The 21,039-nt window shown below is 28.0% G+C and overlaps 1 protein-coding gene and 1 long non-coding RNA gene across 2 annotated transcripts; one reads left to right on the top strand and one right to left on the bottom strand.

The window, feature by feature from the left end:
• Window positions 1-414: 414 nt before the first annotated feature.
• Window positions 415-7,236, top strand: LOC142320174 (uncharacterized). Its single transcript, XR_012755308.1, has 3 exons — window positions 415-599; window positions 3,880-4,064; window positions 7,078-7,236. It is a non-coding gene; the product is annotated as an uncharacterized LOC142320174 (long non-coding RNA).
• A 5,431-nt stretch (window positions 7,237-12,667) lies between these two features.
• Window positions 12,668-19,811, bottom strand: LOC142320173 (uncharacterized). The gene is made up of 3 exons (XM_075357854.1): window positions 19,640-19,811; window positions 14,860-15,126; window positions 12,668-12,839 (listed from the first exon to the last, which is right to left on the bottom strand). The coding sequence occupies exons 1-2, from the start codon at window positions 19,752-19,754 to the stop codon at window positions 14,894-14,896; spliced, it is 348 nt and encodes a 115-aa protein (XP_075213969.1). The 5' UTR covers window positions 19,755-19,811; the 3' UTR covers window positions 12,668-12,839; window positions 14,860-14,893.
• Between the last annotated feature and the right edge of the window lie 1,228 nt (window positions 19,812-21,039).

The following is a 21,039-nucleotide window of genomic DNA, read 5'->3' as shown; positions in this document are numbered from 1 at the left end:
TTGCTCGGGTGATATTCTTAACATCATAAAAAGAAACTTCTCAATTGCCAACATGATATATTTTCACGTGTTATTGTAAATTTTCACTTTTTCTTTAAATATTTCTTATCAAAAAAAAATTCACCTTAGACAATAGTGTAATGTTTCTGGTAGTCGGTTTAAAGTGTGATATGTTATTATATTAATAGCATACGTATATTGTGCATAGTTGTACTTAAAATTAGAAATTTCCGGGAATAAAAATATATCTGGGGTTTATTAGAACGGAACTATCGGCTTATATTTCCTGCATTAGTTTTGTAATTAACTGACCACAAAACGTATAGAGATCAGAATGAATTTGGTTTCCTGATGATAATATTTTGGTATAAATAATGAATATGTTAAACAACTTTTGATTAATTATCAGAATAATAGATCTTATTACAATCTCACAGATCTTATTATATATATCTGTCTTATACATCACCTATTACTATCAACCATGAGACAATTTACAGTATTTCTTTTTGCTATTCTAACATTATCGTTAGTTTTCTGCAGTGCAGAAGCGCATCCTACGTTTGAGAATAGATTAAGTACTTTTGACAACTCAGATAGTAAGTCTTGTTTTTACATAAATATTTTAAGTTAATATTATTTTTGTTGAATAGTATTTTGATGTACGTTCATTTAATATAGTATTTGCAAGCAAATGATATTTTCTAAATTGAAAAAAGGAGATTAATAATAGTCGTAAGAATATTCAATAAAACAATTGAAGTACAATTATCAATCACTAAGCACTCATACTCGTTCCCATAAATATAAGCAAAGAATATGTGTTTTTAAATATACGGGACATCATAATAATGTGCACGTCCATGAAAAATATATTTATAGAAAAATTTCTATAAAAAAAGATATTTAGATATTTTACTTATTTAAGGAAATGTATTTTATAAAATTTCTAATTTATATTATGTAAAATAGATTATTTTAATATTATTAATATTTGTAAAAATATCTTATACTGATACCAGTTTACTTACAACTAAAGATAATTAAGAAAGTGGAGTAAACAGTTTTTTTTATTAGCAGTTTAAATAATCAGTGGTTTGATGGATTATGACAATATAACTTTCAATATACAAAATTTGCTACAGTATGCTTCTCAGGTAAAATGTACCATCGATATTGAGTAATTGATATTCTCGTTAATGATAAAACTTGTTTTTCTATATATAGTTCATTGTGTAAAATTGTGGGTTTTTTCTTTATGATGATTATAAACTCTCATGGAGCTATCAAATTTATTTCATTTGCAACAAGTCAAATCCGTAATTTCTTTAGCTTTCAAGCGTCTTAACAAGTCACTGAGCTTGACATCGTGAAATTTGTAAACACAATTACTAATTAATTTATGCTAAAGTTATTCGAAATGCTGAAAGAATGCAATATGATATATTAATAGTTAACAAACAAAAATAATAAATCTAAAATCGAATGGGAATTTGTAATAACTGAAAACAGATTTGGAAATAAAGCAGGTCAGATTGTTTAACAAAATACAAAAGGATTCACCTTCCGATATTTCATTCAGTAATCACGGTAACCAAGGAATTTAATAACTTATTTTCCTATATTTCAATCTACAATAATACTGATTTATTTCAAACAAAGCTTTGAATGGTGGAAATGTTCTCGAGTCATTTTTTCAATGTTGATGGATCAGTAGTTTCATTTTCCGATGAAAAGGTCATTTATTTCTTCCTTGAACAAAAATTATAGCTCAATTTCATTATTACCCGTCTCTTCTAAACCATTTAAAAAGCCATTAAAAACACATTAATAATTCTTGAAAACCCCAAGATATTGGCAATCTTTCAGTATGGTTTTAGGAAAAAATTTTATACTGACACTATTATCTTCTGTTATTAGAAAATATTTTTCACATCATAGATAACAATGAAAAAATTGCTCGGTTTCAATTTTTTTTATTTGATTGTGATCTCAGAATAGCATTCCATTTAATTCCACATTTTATACTAATAAAAAACTTATATTTATATTGTCAGGAGCTATATTATCAAGAGTTGCATAATATTGTTAAAATCGTACCTTACATACCGTAAACAGGCGGTTGACAAACCTTCACAAGATGTGGAATACGGAGTGACATAACAATTTGTCCTCGGTCACTTGCTTTTCTTATCGTAATGGTTCGAATAATAAAAGAACCAATAAGTGTTTATAACGGACAGAAACTATTGAATAAAGTAGTTTACGATTTTACTTATTATAAAATCGGATTTTATAATGTTCAAAATATTGGTTTATAAAGTTTAAGCAATTTGAAAAAACGCCGAATATCTGGGTCTTTGATTAAACGTAATGTTTAAGGTATGAAAACTGAAATTTTTTAGCCTCAAATTTACATCCTGAGTCAAACAAGAAAGTGATGATTTATTAAAATTTAGTATTGATGTTGCTTAAGAAGCGGGAAACATATGAAAAGATAATCATTTATCAGAAACGCCATAAACATCAAAAGAAAAGTGAAAAGGTTATAAACACGATGAAAGTTCGCTGAATTTTGTTTACAAACACTGCTTATTCACTAAATTATCTATCATAATTATGATGGCAAATAATTATAAAATCATCTATCGTTACAAAAAAATTACTACTTATACGTCCATTTGATTTTTTAAAACCTAAAAAAATATTCTATTTAATTTTAAGCTATTTCCCTCATAAAAAATAATAACAGTATAAAAATATATTTATTAATGTTTATTATTATATAAAACAAAGTAATTGCATAAAAAACTTTATTTTTATTTTAAACCATAAAATATCTATCTTAATGTACAACAAATTTATTTAAAAACAATTATTTTAGATAATCGCGAATTTCTATTACAAATCATTTTCATAAATCATATTCGCAATTCATCATCACAATCGAATGTACTTTACTTTTTATAAAATGAAAGAGAAGGGAAGTACCGACACTATGTCAGTTTTTTATCACTCAAAATACCATGATATTTAGAGATCCAGCTAACGGAACTGTGTGTATATTTATGTATGTGCTGGCCTCTGCTTTTCTTGATCTTTCAAGAATGGATTTTTTTTTATTTTGAAATTTGATGTGATAACTAGCAATTTTTCTGTTTTTTTTTTGTTTTTTTTTTTTTAAACCGTGTCGAAGGACTGAATGCTTACGGAGATAAAAGTATAACTTCTCGATTTAAAATGTAAATATGTTTCTTAACATTTTATTGTATTCTTGATACCGGAGGTAAATGGAAAAAATTCATAAAATCATCCTTTCCCTCAATCTGAATTTTCGAATATATAAATTTCAATTAATGCTGTTTTAGGGCTGCTAAAGTATGTCTCCTCTGGCAAATTTTTCAAACGGAGGATAACGGAATTCAGTTGCATTTTATACCTCCAAACTGCTTTAAAATAAACCGTTGAAATTTGGTAGGAAACCTTCTGTATTAGAGGGACATTGGTGATTAAACGTTTTAAAAAATTCATTGAGGAAGACGCAGATAAAAAAGTATCAATAAACTCAGTAAAAATGTTAGTTGGAAAATATTTTTCCTTACTTATTTTCCCTTTGATTTAAATAATATTTCCGAAGAAAGATTTTCAGAAAACAACATTGCCCTTTTCAAAGTAGAATTGAGCTCAATCTTATTCTTATTCATAATATATTATTGTTGTTCGGTTTTTTAAAACGATACCTATGATATTAAAAACTATGCTAAGAAAAAAATAAAAAATGGTTGTTCTCAAAACACTAAATTTACTTAGTTCTGCTTTGGTACTTTTTTAAATTTAAGAGTATTGAATATATCGGTAACATAATACAATTTTTTATAGCTCATTACAGAAATAAAAGGAGGTGTTGCCGCAATCATGCTCCAAGATATTCTTCGTCTCAAGCACATCGTTACCATAATATTGGTAACATAAAAAATGCATTAAATAACGCCAAAATCGGCTCAATGGGTAATCTTGGCGGCAATCATTTTACGTTTTAACAATGAAAATTGATGTTAGCTAGAGTAAGTTTTTTTCATTAATTATTATTGCATTCTAATTTAAAACACTGAGTGACCTTAACTCAGATCAGATAAAGTTAACGTGTCTGATAGAATTAGCATTCTTCTCTGTATAACTGTATTTGTAAAAAATTTATTACAATTTTTAAGTTATTATTTTGAACAAAATGAATGCTTAAATTTGGATCAATTTGACAAGAAAATTGTTTCAAATAAAATAGAAAATTTTTAATTAAAAGAACAATCTTTCATATTTGGTACCTATAAAACATGATATTTCTTTAAAAAATTTATTTTCAATTCTTAATGTATTCATTTTAATCTGTTCAAAAAGCAACCCCATGTCCCAGTGATATGAGAATATATGTATGACATAAATAATGAGATGTAGTCTTGTACAGACTCAGGTCGATTATTCATGAGATCCGTGGATAATGAATCCCTACCACCAAGGTACACCAGTATCCACTGTCTAGTAAAACAAATACAATACTTAGTAGCAGTCATACATCTGCATTTCTAATGTATATGAGCAAATGTGGTACCCATTTTTAAGAAAGATCTGATTACAAATACATCAAATACAAATTTGAACCAACAAAAATGAAATTTTTACATTTATTGAATAAGATACTATATTTTAATATAACGTACTCTAAGTAATAATTGCTATGTTTTTGTGATTTTTTTTAATGTGATTTTTCAACAAATAAGAGCTTAAAAAACTATACTAAATTTTCTCTGTAGATAACAGTTATCATGTTATCACAGACAACTTTCTACGCTGGTTCTGATGGATATCAAAGGCTAATACCAACTACTCTTTTTCTGTCAAAAAACAAATTATATGACATTGCACCCACTTGATTTTAAAAAGCATTCGAATAATGTACTTTGTAATACAATTTATTTTTTTTAATGCAATTCAAAATCTTCCATCTTTTCCTATTTCACCCTCATCTTTTTCAATGTGCACCATCTCTAAAATTGCAATTTGTGCAAAACTTCTTACACTTTTAAACTCGTGTCAATCTTTTTAATTGGAATATGAATCGTTCTCAGGATTCCTCCTAGGGATCCAATAACTGGAACTAGTTCAACCCTTTCTAAAATCCACATTAGTCAAAATTTTCTGCAAGTGACTGATATTTTTTAATCTTTTCAATTTGTTCCACTGAAATATTTCCAAAGCTCAGCAATCTGTCATAAGGTTACATAGATTACCTTTATCATATTTTTTGCAGAGAAGAATCTCAGGCCTGTTATGTTTTACTTCCGATCAATTATTACTGACTGGAACCACTAAATCTTACATGACTCTGTCTCTTACACATTCTCAGGCTCAAACAGGTAATACAGCATATGCTGTTGCAATCCCATCTTCAGGTTTATATCCATGGTGTATGATGCATGCAGTGTAGTCCTCTACTATACACATTTACTGCAAGCATCCTGAAAATATGACTCATATGTTCAACATTTTCACTTTCATCAACCAACAATCGACAAAAATAACTTTGCCCATTGACATCTTTCATGATATATTTTCAAAAAGTTAACTAAGATCCTGATCCTGTAAATTCACAATGAAGAAAATATACAGCCAATTATATATTCATTAAGTGAAAATTATCTCTACTGATTAAAGCTGAACAGTTTAGTTTCATTAAGTGATCACTAATTAAATACGTAATTTGTTGGGATGTATGTGAACTGATTGAAATACAGTACTTAAATTAATTTGTATCATTAAGAAAAAGATCAAAATTCTAAGTAAATATTTTCGGAAGCAATCGGCTCCTTTGAGCAAATAATTAAAATTACACTGCGTTTAGAGAAGAACTGTTAAAAAATCAAAATTTTTAGTAAAAAAGAAAATTGGGTCTAATTTGACCTTTGCTTGGCAGCTAACTTGTATTACATTTTTAATAACCATTATAACTTGAAAAACAGGTAAAGAAACAAAAATTATGAAAAATTCAAATACTTTTTTAAATTATTAAGTCAGATTCCATTGCGTCATTTTTTTAAACAAACTTTTAATGTCTTCTATATCAATACAAGATATAGTTCTTTTTTTTTCAAAAATAAAATATAAAGTTACAAAAAATAATATTTTAATACAATTACTATTCAGCCTCTTGTTTTTTTTAAGTTTAAAATGTATTAAAGTAATTATTTACTTCTTTAAGTTGACCCAATTTGGTGCAATGTTATTCAGCAAGGTTAAAAAAAATTACCTATATTTTTATAAAAATATATGGGTACCATAATGCTCACTTCACCAATGAGGTCAAAAATCAGGCCGAAGGTGTGTGATATATAGCCAAATGTTTGGGAAAAATTTCAACATTTTTGTCAGCTGTTTTCGAGATGCAAGGCAAAAACTGTTTAGAAATAATGGTGATTATCACCCCTCCAATAAATACAATTGATGAATTTTAAATAAATTAATAAGTGTTTACATCTTAATAAAGCTGAACTTCCTACGACCACTTTAAAAAGACCAAAACTCAAAAATTGTAAAAATTATCCATTCCCCTTTTTTTTTAAATAATCCGAAAAATTAATTAACTAGTACCACAAAGAGAACAAGTCCTTTTTAATGCTTTAGTTGATGATGAGAGATGGATTTTCCTAACGTTCAAAAATATAGTCCAACTAATAACTGCATTATACAGTTATGGCATTCATAATCCATTTGGGAAACCTTCCAGCATAAAACAAAAATAATACTAGAATTTTGAGTCAATTGAACTAACTAAATAATTTTTTACATTTTTTTCCTAATATTATGAGATAAAAATAGATAAAATAAAATTTGGTTGTAGATAAAAATAAAAGTTGCCTCTACATTTGTTGAGTTACAAGACTCAGAATATAAATGTTTGTCACATCATGTACAATATATGTTTGTCAGCTCCAGGTTACCCAAGTAAGCGGTGATTCAGGATGCTTCTGCCCACCTGTGAGGTTTATGTTTAATGGCATATCTTTTCTGATTTTCTTTTTACAGCAACTATCCAAGTGGAATAAATAAAGAAGAATCTAAGAAGTTAATCATAGACAAGTTTGTTGATTTTTTAGTTGTCATTCACAGGAAACAATTTTCTGTATTCATATTCACACTAAAATAAAGTTTATATTGATTAAAACAAAAAGAATATCTAAAATAATTTTCTCACCATGATTACCATGTAAGACTGAGCCTGTATACCTGGAACCAATGAACTTACACCGAAGCTAGACTTAAGAAGCTCAGTTTGTGCAGTGGTAACATTCTGGAGTAATTAATAATAGAATGTATGATATATATATATATCATAAGACAAACAAAATACAAAGAAGAGTTAGTGGTAAGATTATTGAAATAAATATCAAAACAAAAACTGCTCAAAAAAGTGATAGTTTTAATTATTAAACTGATTCTCTGAAAATATTAAGGGATTTATAAATAAAAAAAACAATATTAATAAAGTAACAAATGAAAAAGAAGCAATAAGAGAAATAGTCAAGAAAATGAATTACATACATTTAAGTTAACATTAAATATCTACAACAAAAGATCAGTATCTTATAACACAGTCATTTTACGCGAAGCCCTATATGCAGCCGAATGCCTCTAAAAATTTTCAAATAAAGAAATTTTCAAAGTGCAAAATAGAATCCTAATAAACATTAATGGCACAAACGTTAAAACATAATCCACAAACTCAAAAGCATAAACAAAATTTACAGAAAGATAGATAAAATCTACAACACAATAAGAAAAAAAAAGATTACAATTTTACAGCCCACTTGTACAAAATGGATCCACAAAGTAGAAAGAAAATAAGAACTAAGTAGCAGAATGAGAGAATACTGGAAGAAAAAAAAGAATAATTCTGTTTGACTTTATGTGTATGGTCCCTAAAAACCTAATCAAGTAACAAAGTAACAAATAAACAATATTCACTAAAATTGGTTGTTTTAACTAAGTATTGAAACAGCTATCCAATTTTAGATATTTTGTAAATTTTTATGAGAATGGTTTTTTCAATTTCCTTTTCCAGTTTACATAAGCTTTAAAGTTAGTGTTGGTGAGAACCTTAACCTGGTACTTCATTAGCTCATTCAGTATGCAAATATTAATCTGTTCTTAAAAAAAGCAGTTATAATGTTTCAATAAGTTCACTGATAAAAAGAAAATGATGTGGGTTATGTCCTAACACAATGGTTCTATTGATTATGGACTCGGATCCAAACAAATATCGTAATATGTCATTTCTTAGTCAGTTGTAGTTAAAACTAGATTATTCTTTCAACTTAATTTCTTAAACTTAATCTCAACCTTATTGTTTTGACATTTATTTTACTCTTTTAGCTTTTCAAAAATGTTTAAGAAAAAATTCAAAGTTGAAAAAACTGTTTCTGTAATAAGATAGCTACCATAAACAATATTTCATATCATTTATATATTGTTAATACGTGAATAAATATTATGCTCATATTTAAATTACTTTATAATTTTCAATAATCATGTCATAAAAATTGAGAATTCATAAGCACCAGAAATAATGATGAAAGTATCACAATCTGTGGTTTTCTTTTGACTGTGTTTTAATTGTGGTTTTGGTTTTTAGTCAACAGTCTTGACTGATTTGATGTTATTCCATTCTTTTCTGTTCTACGCTAATCGTTTAACCTCTACTTACTGTATCTTAAATCCTTAACTTAATAAGCAACCTTGACATTCTATACAAAAAAAGACACATCTTAACCCATCTGAACATTATGAAATATATAAAAAAAAAAAACAACAATAAATTATTAAACAGACACAATTCATATCACACACTTTTTGATCACAGTTTTTTAACTGTCTACCAAAAATCCCTATCAACATTGGCTGATCAAGGGTGTAAACAACAGCACCAGTCATGGTGATAAGGATAAATGAATTCATTTTGAATTAAGGTTTAAAAAAGAAATTTAATTTTAGAATTTGATTTGTTGTGTTATTACAGAAGTTTAATTCAGATCATAATGTATTTTTGGTCATTCTTGCAGTTGTGTAATAGCAGAAAGATTTGAAAATAATTTTTTATTTTAATGAACTATTTATTACGAATTTATGGTAATTATACTAAACCAAAAAGAAGTATTTTTTTTAAGTTCAGATTAGGTCCAACCCTCTTATTTTATGGTACTTCTTTATAAAAGTATTTTTAATTGCAATTTAGTACTTAAATCCATGCTAGCACTAGAATTTAAAACCAAATTAATGAACTTTTTAATGATAAAGTAACATAATCTAACTCTAATAGAATCTAGTAGATTCTAATAGGATCTACTATGAAGAATCTATATAGAATTTTAAAAATCTATTAAGAATTTGTCTTATCTTAAGATATAGATTCTTAATCAAATTTGTATCTTAAGAATCTATGAAGAATCTTATTTTCTAATAGAGTCTATGACAATAATCTTCCACTTTTCTCATCATCTCAAGCACTCCTCTTAACTATAAATTGCTTCTTTCTAAAAGAAAAACATATTCTCCCCATATTTTAGTTATCTCCTCACGATACCTTGGTCTCTTGAGGAGTGTTTGGTGAAGTGCTCATCCACTAGCTAGTGAAGACCTTGAAATAATCCTTTGTGGAGGATTATTATTTTATCTTACTTTATTATTCCTCTGTGGGTGAATTATCTCTTTCTCATTAACCACTCCTATCCTAGAATCTTTATAAACAAAAAAAATTATAAGAATTTTTTCTAATAAATTTAATTTTTAATTTGTTTAAATAGACCTTGCCCATCAGGCAAAAAGATTTTCAGCTTAGTAGTTTTTCCTTTCTTTTAACCAAGCTAAAAAACCACACATAAATAATCGCAAGAATTAAGCAGAATATTATTAAAATTGATAAGTATTCACTTTCAAATTACATTGATATTTTTCTTATGGTAAAGGGTAAAGTTAAAAAATTATGTTTTGTCAATGGAGGAAATAGAAAAATCAGTACATGTGGCTAGTGTGTTAAGCTCAAGTTTCATATGTAGCCAAGTAATTCATTTGTGGTTAATGTTGAACTAATGAGGATTACATCAGGGTTATATATGTTGTGTAAAAAGACTTTTTTTCGTTTTTTTTTTTTTAACTCTGAATCCACCATTAGACATTCTTCAGAGGATGAGATGAATGATTTGTAGCTTATGTGAAAATGCCATGCCTGACCAGGATTTGAATCTGGGACCTCTGGGTTTGAATCCCGGTTGTGTACAAGACTTGCACCCTACATTCTTCCCTAAAAACCTTTATTTAGTTAGAAAAGAAAGTTAAGTCATAAAATGTAATGATTTAAATTAAATGACAAAATGCTAGCTAGAATTAGGTTGTTAGTTATAAATTATTCATGTTGACTCAATCCATAAAGAAAACAGTTTTTTCTTTGTATAGCATTTTTTAAATGCAAATCCAAAATGAAGTCATTTATTGTAGAATTATAAAAAGTAACATAAAATTTGAAAACAAGCTGTTGTAAATGATTAAACACATAGTTAAAATCTTTCAGGCTGTTATGTTAATTTGAACTTTATAAAAGTTAAAAATTTGCGGTTCATATAATATTTTTACAGCTTATTTTTCAAAATTTTATGTAATGAATTTTTTTTTATAATTTTAAAGGAGAAAGAAGGCCTTCCATTTTTTACTTTTCTTCGGTGTTAAGGACATTGACTACTATTATCATTAGCCCTTTTTTCCCCCCAAAAAAAAAAATTCCTTTCCCTCCCTCATAAAAAAACACCAGCAAAACTAATCAGACGACTAGTTTTGTCAGACAGATCATCCAGAAATGGACTTGTCAAAGGATATTAAAAACCCAAAAAGACACAAGATGACAAGGGTTTAAAAGTCTCCTTCCAGTTAAAAACACACAATTCATTTCTAAAGAAATGTTGTCAGATCTATCAAAACAGGTAAAAAGTCATAAATTATTAAATAAATGATCCTTTCATTAAATTTATCAAAGATTCATAAGATTACCTGTATTCATTTCTATCACCTAGGTTTTACCTTAGGTTTTTCCTTTTTCCTTCTGTTTTCCAACTTTCGTAAGGCTTCGACATCAAATTTCAAGGTGTCTGAGACCTCAGAGATGATCCTTTATAATAAATTACAGAGGTTGTTTTGCTGCTAGCATCAAATGATACCAGCTGGTATCTTGATGAGCATTGCATCTGAGTCAAGACTCAATGCAGTTCTTGCTAAAGTGTGTGGGGCAGCAGAAGTGCTCATCCTCTCACCTAAAGGCCACTATGCTTCCAGAGGCTTCTTTGTTGGTCGTTAAAAATCTTCTTTTTCTAATATTTAATCTCTTTCTTCTCAGTTCCCTGAATGGAGATTTTTCAATTTTTACTTAAGAAGTAAGCCTTGGACTTAACAAGCATGCTATGCCACATGCTTGTTACTAATACTCTTGGGTTTGGTTTTGTAATTTTTGTGAGTGTATAATTCTCATCTCATTTTGTACAAATGTTTGGTTATGGGATCTAACCTACAAACACATTAATTCTAGATATAATTTTTTTCACCACTAGAGAATTTAATATAATGTTCTACTCAAAGTAGGTATAACTATACCAGCACTACTATCAAGTTTTATGCAAAACCTGCACAACACTAAATTACATAAGTTTTAGATTAAAAATTAATAATATGGCTTCAATCATAAATGAAAAAGAAATTATTGATCAAGTTTTCCAGAAAATAACAGGAATTCAAGATTACCATGGACAACATCTTTACTTTTACGGTGAACCTAAAGGAAATTTTCTAAGTTGCAATTACTATTATTTATTTTCATTAAAGAGTACTATTTTCAACAAAATTAGTCATTTCTTTCCATTCACAACACCCCAAATCTTTTAATTTAAATTGTAAAATTAAAATCCTTGCACAGTATACATACAAATTAGAGTGATTAAGACAATTAGAGCACACACAAATCTATATGTAGATTATATTTTCGTACATATGTTCATTACAATATAAAAATAAATACTTTGGAGTACAAAAAAGACTTCCTAGTCATCCTTCACAACAAACTATGATATATTTAGCTCCATAAATCATCATGCTGTTATAAGATGTTTACAGCAATAAAGTTCAGAAAAGCTTGATACTGACAGTTACTTTTATGTGGATTTGAACACTATATTGTGAATACTGGTGTTCTTTGTGGTGAGTTTCAGTTAACCACACATCTCAAGAATGGTCAACCTGAGACTGTACAAGACTACATTTTTTACATTCATACATATCATCCTCATTCATTCTGTGAAGTAATACCTTATGGTGGTTCTGAAGGCTAAAGAGAAAAGAGAGAAAAATATGATACTAAACTATCTGTTTTGAATCATCTGAAAACGAGAAAACGATCATCTGAAACCAACTTTTATTCTTTTAATCTAAAGAATAAAAGTTTTTTTTTTATTTTTACACCTGCTGCAAATAATAACATAGGAATGACAGGATACAAAGCACATTTTTTTCTTTAACAAAACTGTGGAACTATATTAATTGAGTTAAAGAAGAAAAAAAACAAATTATAATTATTTCTTTCAATATTTTGTTTAAATCATATTTTATTAAACAAATATCTTATTATATAAGTCTTATTTATTAAAAGGTCAGTTTTATTTTTTTATTTATAAGTCAATTACCAAAACAATGAAACTGTCAAAGCTTGACTACATGATCTTCATATATCCATTACTTTTCCTCTTGGATACAAGCTGTAAAAAGAAGGAAATAATATCAGGAACAAATTAACCAAACAAATATTTCTGAAATATGTCATCTTCATGACCATCTAACTATAAACAACTCTGAGCACCTACTGCATACTACTCATATAACTATCATTAATTTACAGAGAACTATAGTTCAATCCATAGTAAATATATTATGTGTTTAACAGATCTGAACACAATCAAAACTGTCAAAATGATAGCCTCCCAGTCATCATTTCTTTTATGGCTCCAATGTTAAAAATACATCCTAACTTAAAAAGGAACATTATAACATTGCAACATGTACATTGTTTATAGGCAATGACAAGAGATGATGCAACCAACCAATACCAACAAAAAAGACTGCTAAACTAGATGAACTTAGTAACCCAAATAATACAACTCCATCATCATTCAATTGACTCATAGCAGCATCAAAATGACTTTTTTTACAATTGTTCCCTACTCTACTTTATCTTTCTTCATTGCTAATGGGCTAAGCATAATTAAGCATCTATGAATTTGAACAAAAAATATATTTTCATTAAAATACAAAAGTATTGTACATCATATATACCAATTATGAAGAATTGCTTCATTTAATAGTGAAGATTTTTTACCTTGGCCAGAGAAAAAAAATTCTGCACAAACTGATTCAGATTTAAACATACATTTGGCCTACACACTTTCTTAGGTAAATATAAAGACATTTTAGAAATACATAGACTGAAACCTCATTTGTTTTCATTGAAATTTAACAATTTTTTTTGTTACATTTTTATGAATATAAACCAGATATTACAATTTAGCCAAAAACATAGGCCTCATTTCAAATGATCTATAAAAAAAATCATTATGTAATTTTTCTGAAAATGTAAAAAAGAAATAGATAAAAAATAAATAAAAGCAATAGAATAAAAATTTACAAATAAAAATCTGTAAGCAATGCAATTAAGATGAAAAAACACAATAAGGTAGTTATAGGACGTACAAGTAAAAGAAATCATCAAACGTTTATAGGTTGATAATAAATTTCCCCCAAAAAACCAATCACAGAGAGAAAAGCTGGAAAATAATTTAAATAATTGAGCAGTCTATGCAGACTGCAAGTAATTATATATAAATTGTGTTTAATCAAGATGAAAGTGCAAAACACTTTGAGTGTAAAGTGTAAAGTCTAACTGATTTTAGAAAGTTTTCCTATTTAGTTCCTATTATCACCCTTCACTCCAATTTTATGGATCACCAGTACCTGAAAAAAATCCTGATAATGAAAATAATCAAAAGATTATGATGCACCAATATGCTGCAGTACCAAAGTACGCACTAGATCATCACCAGAAAATGATTAGGACTAATTTCCATGTCTTAACCACGTATCCCCCAAAAACAAAGAGCTGCCCTTGTTCATTGTATTGAAGCACACTTCTTTATGGCTGTCTCACACAGATGCCATTACCGCGTTCTATGAAAGCTGACTGAATGTACGATTCCTTAACAGATTCATTTCTCTTTCAAAGCCTGTGATTACAAACTTCTCTCACAGCTCTCTTATCACAAAGATAGATCCAGCAGGACTACTGTGCTTATGTAGACCTATCAGTGTAAATCACTACATCTGGGTTCACCTGAATAGGTTTTTCTTAGGCCAGTTAGGTGAAGATAGAAGAATCCACTGGAGAAAAATATATCCACAGTCAGTGGATCTAGAAAGCAGTTCAAATTAAGCAAAGAAAGCATATGCTGAACTTAAATACCCTTAGGAGTTGTTAATTATGGGTGTTCAAGGAAGTGGTTATTAAGTCCTCACCTGAAAACAATATATATATATATATATATATATATATACACACACACACACTGAATATTGAGTTGTATTTTTATTTTATACACGTCACAATTAGTTAATCATCATTGCTAGGAAAATACTCTGCTCTGCCATAACAATTGATAAGCTAATAAATAAAACTAGCAATAATTAATAAATTAATTAGTATTATTCAACAATAAATGAATATCTTACTCAAAGTTGACAGAACTTTCATCTTGAACTATAATCAGTTGTCTCCAAAATTATTCTTCTGACCAATAAGACCACCACCTAAGATGCCATGGGTATTGCCAATATTTTTATAAATTTGGTTCACGTTGTTGTTTGGTTGTCTTAAAGACGATTTTTGATTAAAAATCCGTTTCTTATAACCATTTGGATTGGATTGTCCTGTTAAATATTTTTGAGTAAAAATCCGTCTCTTAGTAGGACATGGGTTTCTCTTATTCCTGTAGTCACCTGCAAATAATTTTATTCTGTTTTTCATGTATTAAAGTCATATATTTTTTACAGATTTAATAGAATCATAACTTACAACTTGTTTATCATGTGAAAAGCCATTAGTTCTCTTAACATGGTTTGTTAAGAGAAATTGTACCAACATCATCATCAGTGATGATATTTTACCCTTGCATTTATGACTATTCTTTTAAATATTATTTAAAATTAATTTTTTAGATTATTTTTTAATGTAATAATGTTTGAATCTAGCTGCATGTTTACATTAAACAATATGTATAACTAGAAAAAGCTAGAATTGAACTACTCTATTTCTTAATTATAAATTTAATTAAAATCAGTCCAAAAAGTTTTGAGGAGAGATTAGATACAATTGATTCAAGTGTTCCAGAATTTGTTAGTAAATAGTGATAGTGTTTTATAGCACCATTTGTTTGTAGGATAATTTCATATAATTTTTTATTCAAATTGTAAGAAGTTTTTAAACTTTCAAATCGGGAAATGAGATATTTATGGAAAAAATTATACAGAAGAAATTGAATGAAAAATAAAATCTAATAATTTTTTTTCAATTGATTGGAAGTTTCCTGATTTAAAGTTTATTATTCGATCATTAAAATTTTTTTTGGCTATAATATCTTTATCAACACAAAATGGATTAAAATTTATAATACTGACTTTTACCAATATATTTGCTTTTAAATATCGAACTGACCACTTATCATGAATTAAATATTAAAATATTCTGGTTTAACATGAATAAACCGTTAAACCATTGCATGTGTAATATTTCAATTATCATTCTAATTGAATTTTCTATAAAATTATATTTATTTCATAAATATATGAAACTTATTTTTTTACATTTAAATAAAGGATTATAACCATAATTAGAGAAATAAAGTTACCTCCTAACTTTTATTATAAAATATGATATTCATTAGCAATAACATTGCAGAACTTCCCATTAAGATCCATTAGGAATTACAATTATTTACTCACAAATATCATTCTTAAGATTATGTGAGTACTATTCCAGCTATTTTAAATCCACTTAAGAACTTAAATTGTTCAACACATAATATCAATTATTATATTTCAAGTACTGATAGAAACTTTAATTTTAATGGTCAGATAAAAAATTCATCAAATCTTTAGAAAAGTTTAAAACTGAAGTAAAAAAATGAAATCGTTATGCATGAAAACCTTATTAAGTATGATATTGAAATTAATGAGATTAAATGTGTAAAGAAAATGTAATGTGTAATCATTGTTTTGAACACAATACTGTTTTAAATAATTGTAACAATAAAAGTTTGCTATTGATCTCTAGTGTAAAACACCTTACATTTGAGCTGGATGATGAATTTGATCCTGTCCTATTTTTGTCAAATCATAATCTCAGGTCCACAATCTTCCTTAGATTAACATTGCATTTATCCTGGTGCATCCATGCAGTACTCCTTTTATAGCACTAGCCAAACAATTGATCTTATACCTGTTGTATGACTGTGACTGTTTTGTTGATAAGCCAATAATCTCTCTATCACTGGTTTATAAATTAATCAAGAAGATGAACAAATAGGTAACAAAATTTTGTGAACTACATAAGATCTATTTCATTGGTTTATGGCTTTTTACTAGCATTTTCACACAAAACCTTTATTAAACTGGAAGAAAAAACTTCAAATTTAAAGGAAATAACAGTATATGATTTCTTTCTAATGTCTACTACAATTCACAATTATTACATGATAATTTCATGTTCTGATCCTCACCAAGACAGTCAGATGGTTTCTTTTCAGGAATTTCAAATATTCTTACATCACAGTGAATAAAAATCATCAAAATGCATCTGAAATTGATTTTATTTAGAAATAACATTTTATAAAAGACATTAGGTGCTGACAGTTGTAGTTGTAATACTGTTACGTCATAATTGAAGTAATCCTTTTTTTGTTCAGAAAAGTTAATTACAGTAATTTAATACTTATAGATCCAAGCGTAGTTCCTGTGATAATCATCCTAGTAATAAATTTTTCAGTTATTCTTTCAGATTTTCAGTCCTTGTGACATAATTCTGATGAAATAAATATTATTGGTAGAAAGCATGGAGCTATGACCACTTATTAGTGAATACAGGTTAGATTATTTGAAGTAATTTTTAAATGTATGAATGGTTTTAAACGTAAAAAATTAAACTTTTCTGCTTTTATAAATGAATAGGATTATGAACTGATGAGTACTATATTAGCCAAGCCTCAATTTATGGTTATTCCTGCTCACCAATCTCCATGTGATAATCTGGAAATATTTTTTAGTAATTTAATCTGCAGTTTTTATTTCATTTCTAAACTTATTACCAACTTAATTTGTCTCATCAATTTGACTGTAAGTGCAACAAATGATTATAATAAGGTTGTATTTAGTTGGACCAGTGGCTAAAACTCTACAACCAACTTTTATCAAACATTAATGGAACAAGACAGAAGATGTTTAAACAATGTAACTGCTTGTTTTAATGTTTAACATATTTATTCCTTTAGTGTTACTCATTTTTTTTTTTTTAACAAATCATTCAGTTTTGATATTTTCCTCAGATCACAATCTTTTTAATGGCAACAAGGGTGGAGAAATATTTGAGTAGATTATAACCAGAGATATTAATGAAAGAATTTTAATGATTTTCCACTCAATCTGCCTCAGTTGAACTGGAGTGAATGTTTAAGCGGTAATGATATTATCAGAGCATTTGAAAGTGTTCTATACTTTTTTGAAACTGTTTGATAACTATTTCCCATTTAGAATATTAATAAAGAAAATAAAGAAAGAAAGAAAAAAGATTAAATAAATAAAGAAAAAATAAATAACATAAATCCACATAATTTCATATTTGAACAAAAACGATTGTATAATATTAGTAATATTAACTTTTACTATGCCACTTATATTAAACTGAGGATGATAGAAAGATTTTATTTACAGATCTGTAATCTACACAAAAAAACAATGCAGAGAAATGTATCACATTTAGAGAAATATTAAAAAATAAAAGGGTTTTAATGTTTTTACTGTTTTTATTTTGTGTCAGTGTTATTAAAGAAACTATGTTCTCTGAATTTGAACTCTTTGAACTATGTTCAATGAGTGGAAATCATTGTTTATTGTTAAATTTTACCTATCCACTTATAATAATAAGGTTGTTTCATTAAATAGTTTGAAATAATGCCAGCTAATATATAATTAAGTATGGTATACCTGTCATTTTTGGGTTCCCAGCTTTCAGTTATGGAAAATGAAATCAGCAAAAATTAATAAAATTATTTCCCTTTCATTGATTTAAACTAATTCTAATTATATTTTTTATGTGTTGAAAACTGTCTTTCATCCAAGAAATTATAATTAGATAAAGCAAAAACTTTGAAATTCTTGTTTCGTTAAAACCTTGTCCTTCAGGTAATAATTGCATCAAACTCAAATTATCTTATTTCAGAAATAAACTAGTGTGTAGTAGATAAATTATATATGTAATAAGTTATATTAAGCAATACACATTTTGCATAAATTGGAATCAATTAGTAATTGTTATATTACATTACATCTTAAAATGATTAATTTTACATCATTTCAAAACGACTTTTTAAATGGGATTTTGTTGTGGGATTATTCATATGGAGTCCATGACCTTCTTCTGATTCAAAAGAAGAAAATTAGATTAATATCCAACAATATACGAGTATTAAATGATTACTGTAAACCTCTGTTAGTCAGATAGACTACAATGATTGTTTTCTCTTTTAAGATAAATGTATACTACTCTCATTGAGACCATTCAGACCTTCTACTCCCACTCAGCTCCATCACAGAGTCCCGTGTAACACTCACCACATAACCCATCGTCGAGATGCTGCCACACCTCACAGCTGCATGATGTTCCATGCCCATCGGCAGTGCAGTTGCTGTTCCGCCGACAGCTTTTACAGTCATTGACACCACTTATCTAAGTAACCGTGGCTCGCTGCCAAAGCGCCTAACTTCGGCCAATCAACTAGGGTCAGCTTGGGTCCAGGCGGACCCTAGCAACCCAGGTTCCTACTCTACTAGATCCCCTCAGCTGTCCTGCGCAGGGCGAGGAAGCAAAGGAAGTCGGCAACAATTACCCAGTCTCTGCGAGTCCTCCAGTTGACCCGTAGATCAAAGAAGGAGTTAACTCTCTCAAGTTCCCTTACAACTCTGGTAAGCTCACTTCATACTGTGGACAGACATACAGGACATGGTCCACCATGTCATCGACCCTAAATGTCTGGACACAAGTCAGAATCAACCAACCTAAACCTAGCCAAATAATCCCTGAAGGCACCATGTCCTGAGAGAAATAATCTAATCTCTCTCTAATTCACAGCAATACTTTGTAATTAATTTTAGAGGTTTCATTTTTTTAGCAAAAACTCAGTAAATAAACTTAATTAAGCTCAAAAAAAGTTATTATATATAATTTAAAATACAAACTTACAATTAGAATTCTCAAAGAAACTTAGTTCATTCCCCAGCATAGGATGTGCTTCTGTACTCCAACAAATTACCAAAAATGTTAGAATAGCAAAAAGAAGTACCGTATGCTGCCTCATGGTTGCTAGTAATAAGTGGATCTATAGAATGTACCTTACAATTAACAATTAGCAACTGTAACTAATAATTGTGAGGAAATTATAAAAGGGGATAAAGTTATATATATATCAAATTATTGTTTTATTATAAAAACCAATTTCCTGCTAACTTCACCACATCCCTGGTCAAAAAATTATAGTATCAATTTATATGTTATCTTGGATTAAATATTTCCGTTTTAATGAGGTCTCTACTCTTTTTATTATCTATTTTGTGTCATTTTTCCTTATGGATTTTAAAACTGGAAAAATTTATATGGCTGGTTTCAATAAAGAAATGTTAATAATACGTTCATGCAAAACACAACCATAAAAAAATTTAAAAAATTCCAGCAATAATAACTACTATTTATTTATTTTGTATTATTTAAAATATTTTTAATTAAAGAGCGCATTTCTCTAATTATTATCAGAAGGCAGTTAGAATTTCACAATACAGAAAATTATACATATGGATATTAAAAAGTGAAATTAAATATAAAGTGTATATTTTTTAAGAGAAAAGTATAACAAAAAACATTTCCTTCGTTAATTTGAAAAACGTAAAAGTATAGCCCATATATATAGAATAGAATACAATGTTTGTATTGTTTTCGTCCTGTGAATTCAAAATCCAAAATATCATTTCCCAAAATGGAAAAGAAAACTAAAACAAAATATTATAAAAGCCTGAAAACATATTTACATTTATTAAATCTATAAACAGTACAAGATCATTTCTTGAACTGAAAGTAACATTTGTATATATTTTATATTTAGATTTAAAATAGGCTAATAGTGCATAATTACTATAAAAATCACTTTTTTTCTGTTTAGCCTCCGGAACCACCATAAGGTATACTTCAGAAAATGAATGAAGATGATGTGTATGAATGTAAATGAAGTGTAGTCTTGTATAGTCTCAGGTTGACCATTTCTGAGATGTGTGGTTAATTGAAGCCCAACCATCAAAGAACACTGGTATCCACAATCTAGTATTCAAATCCATATAAAAGTAACTGCCTTTACTAGGATTTGGACCTTAGAACTCTTGACTTCAAAATCAGCTGATTTGCAATTACAAGTTAACCACTACAACAGCTCATGGGCAGTATTTCACAATCTGTTCAAATTCATGTTAACTTAATAAATGTCATGGAAATTACTTTTCTTTAAACTGTCATTATTTATCTTTAAATAAAAAAAATGTTATTCTGCAACAACCGTCCTCATGAGCCCAACATACACTGCCATATCAGGATCTTAT

The sequence above is a fragment of the Lycorma delicatula genome, chromosome 2, assembly GCF_047948215.1.
Source record: "Lycorma delicatula isolate Av1 chromosome 2, ASM4794821v1, whole genome shotgun sequence".
Taxonomy (NCBI): domain Eukaryota; kingdom Metazoa; phylum Arthropoda; class Insecta; order Hemiptera; family Fulgoridae; genus Lycorma; species Lycorma delicatula.
This window is presented reverse-complemented; position numbering and strand designations above follow the sequence as displayed.

Excerpts from the sequence above, each read along its gene's own strand:
- LOC142320173 (XM_075357854.1), bottom strand. The coding sequence starts at position 19,754 with ATGAGGCAGCATACGGTACTTCTTTTTGCTATTCTAACATTTTTGGTA. Across the intron at positions 15,127-19,639 it reads TTTCTTTGAGAATTCTAATT|GTGACTACAGGAATAAGAGA; the intron begins GTAAGTTTGTAT and ends AATTATTTGCAG.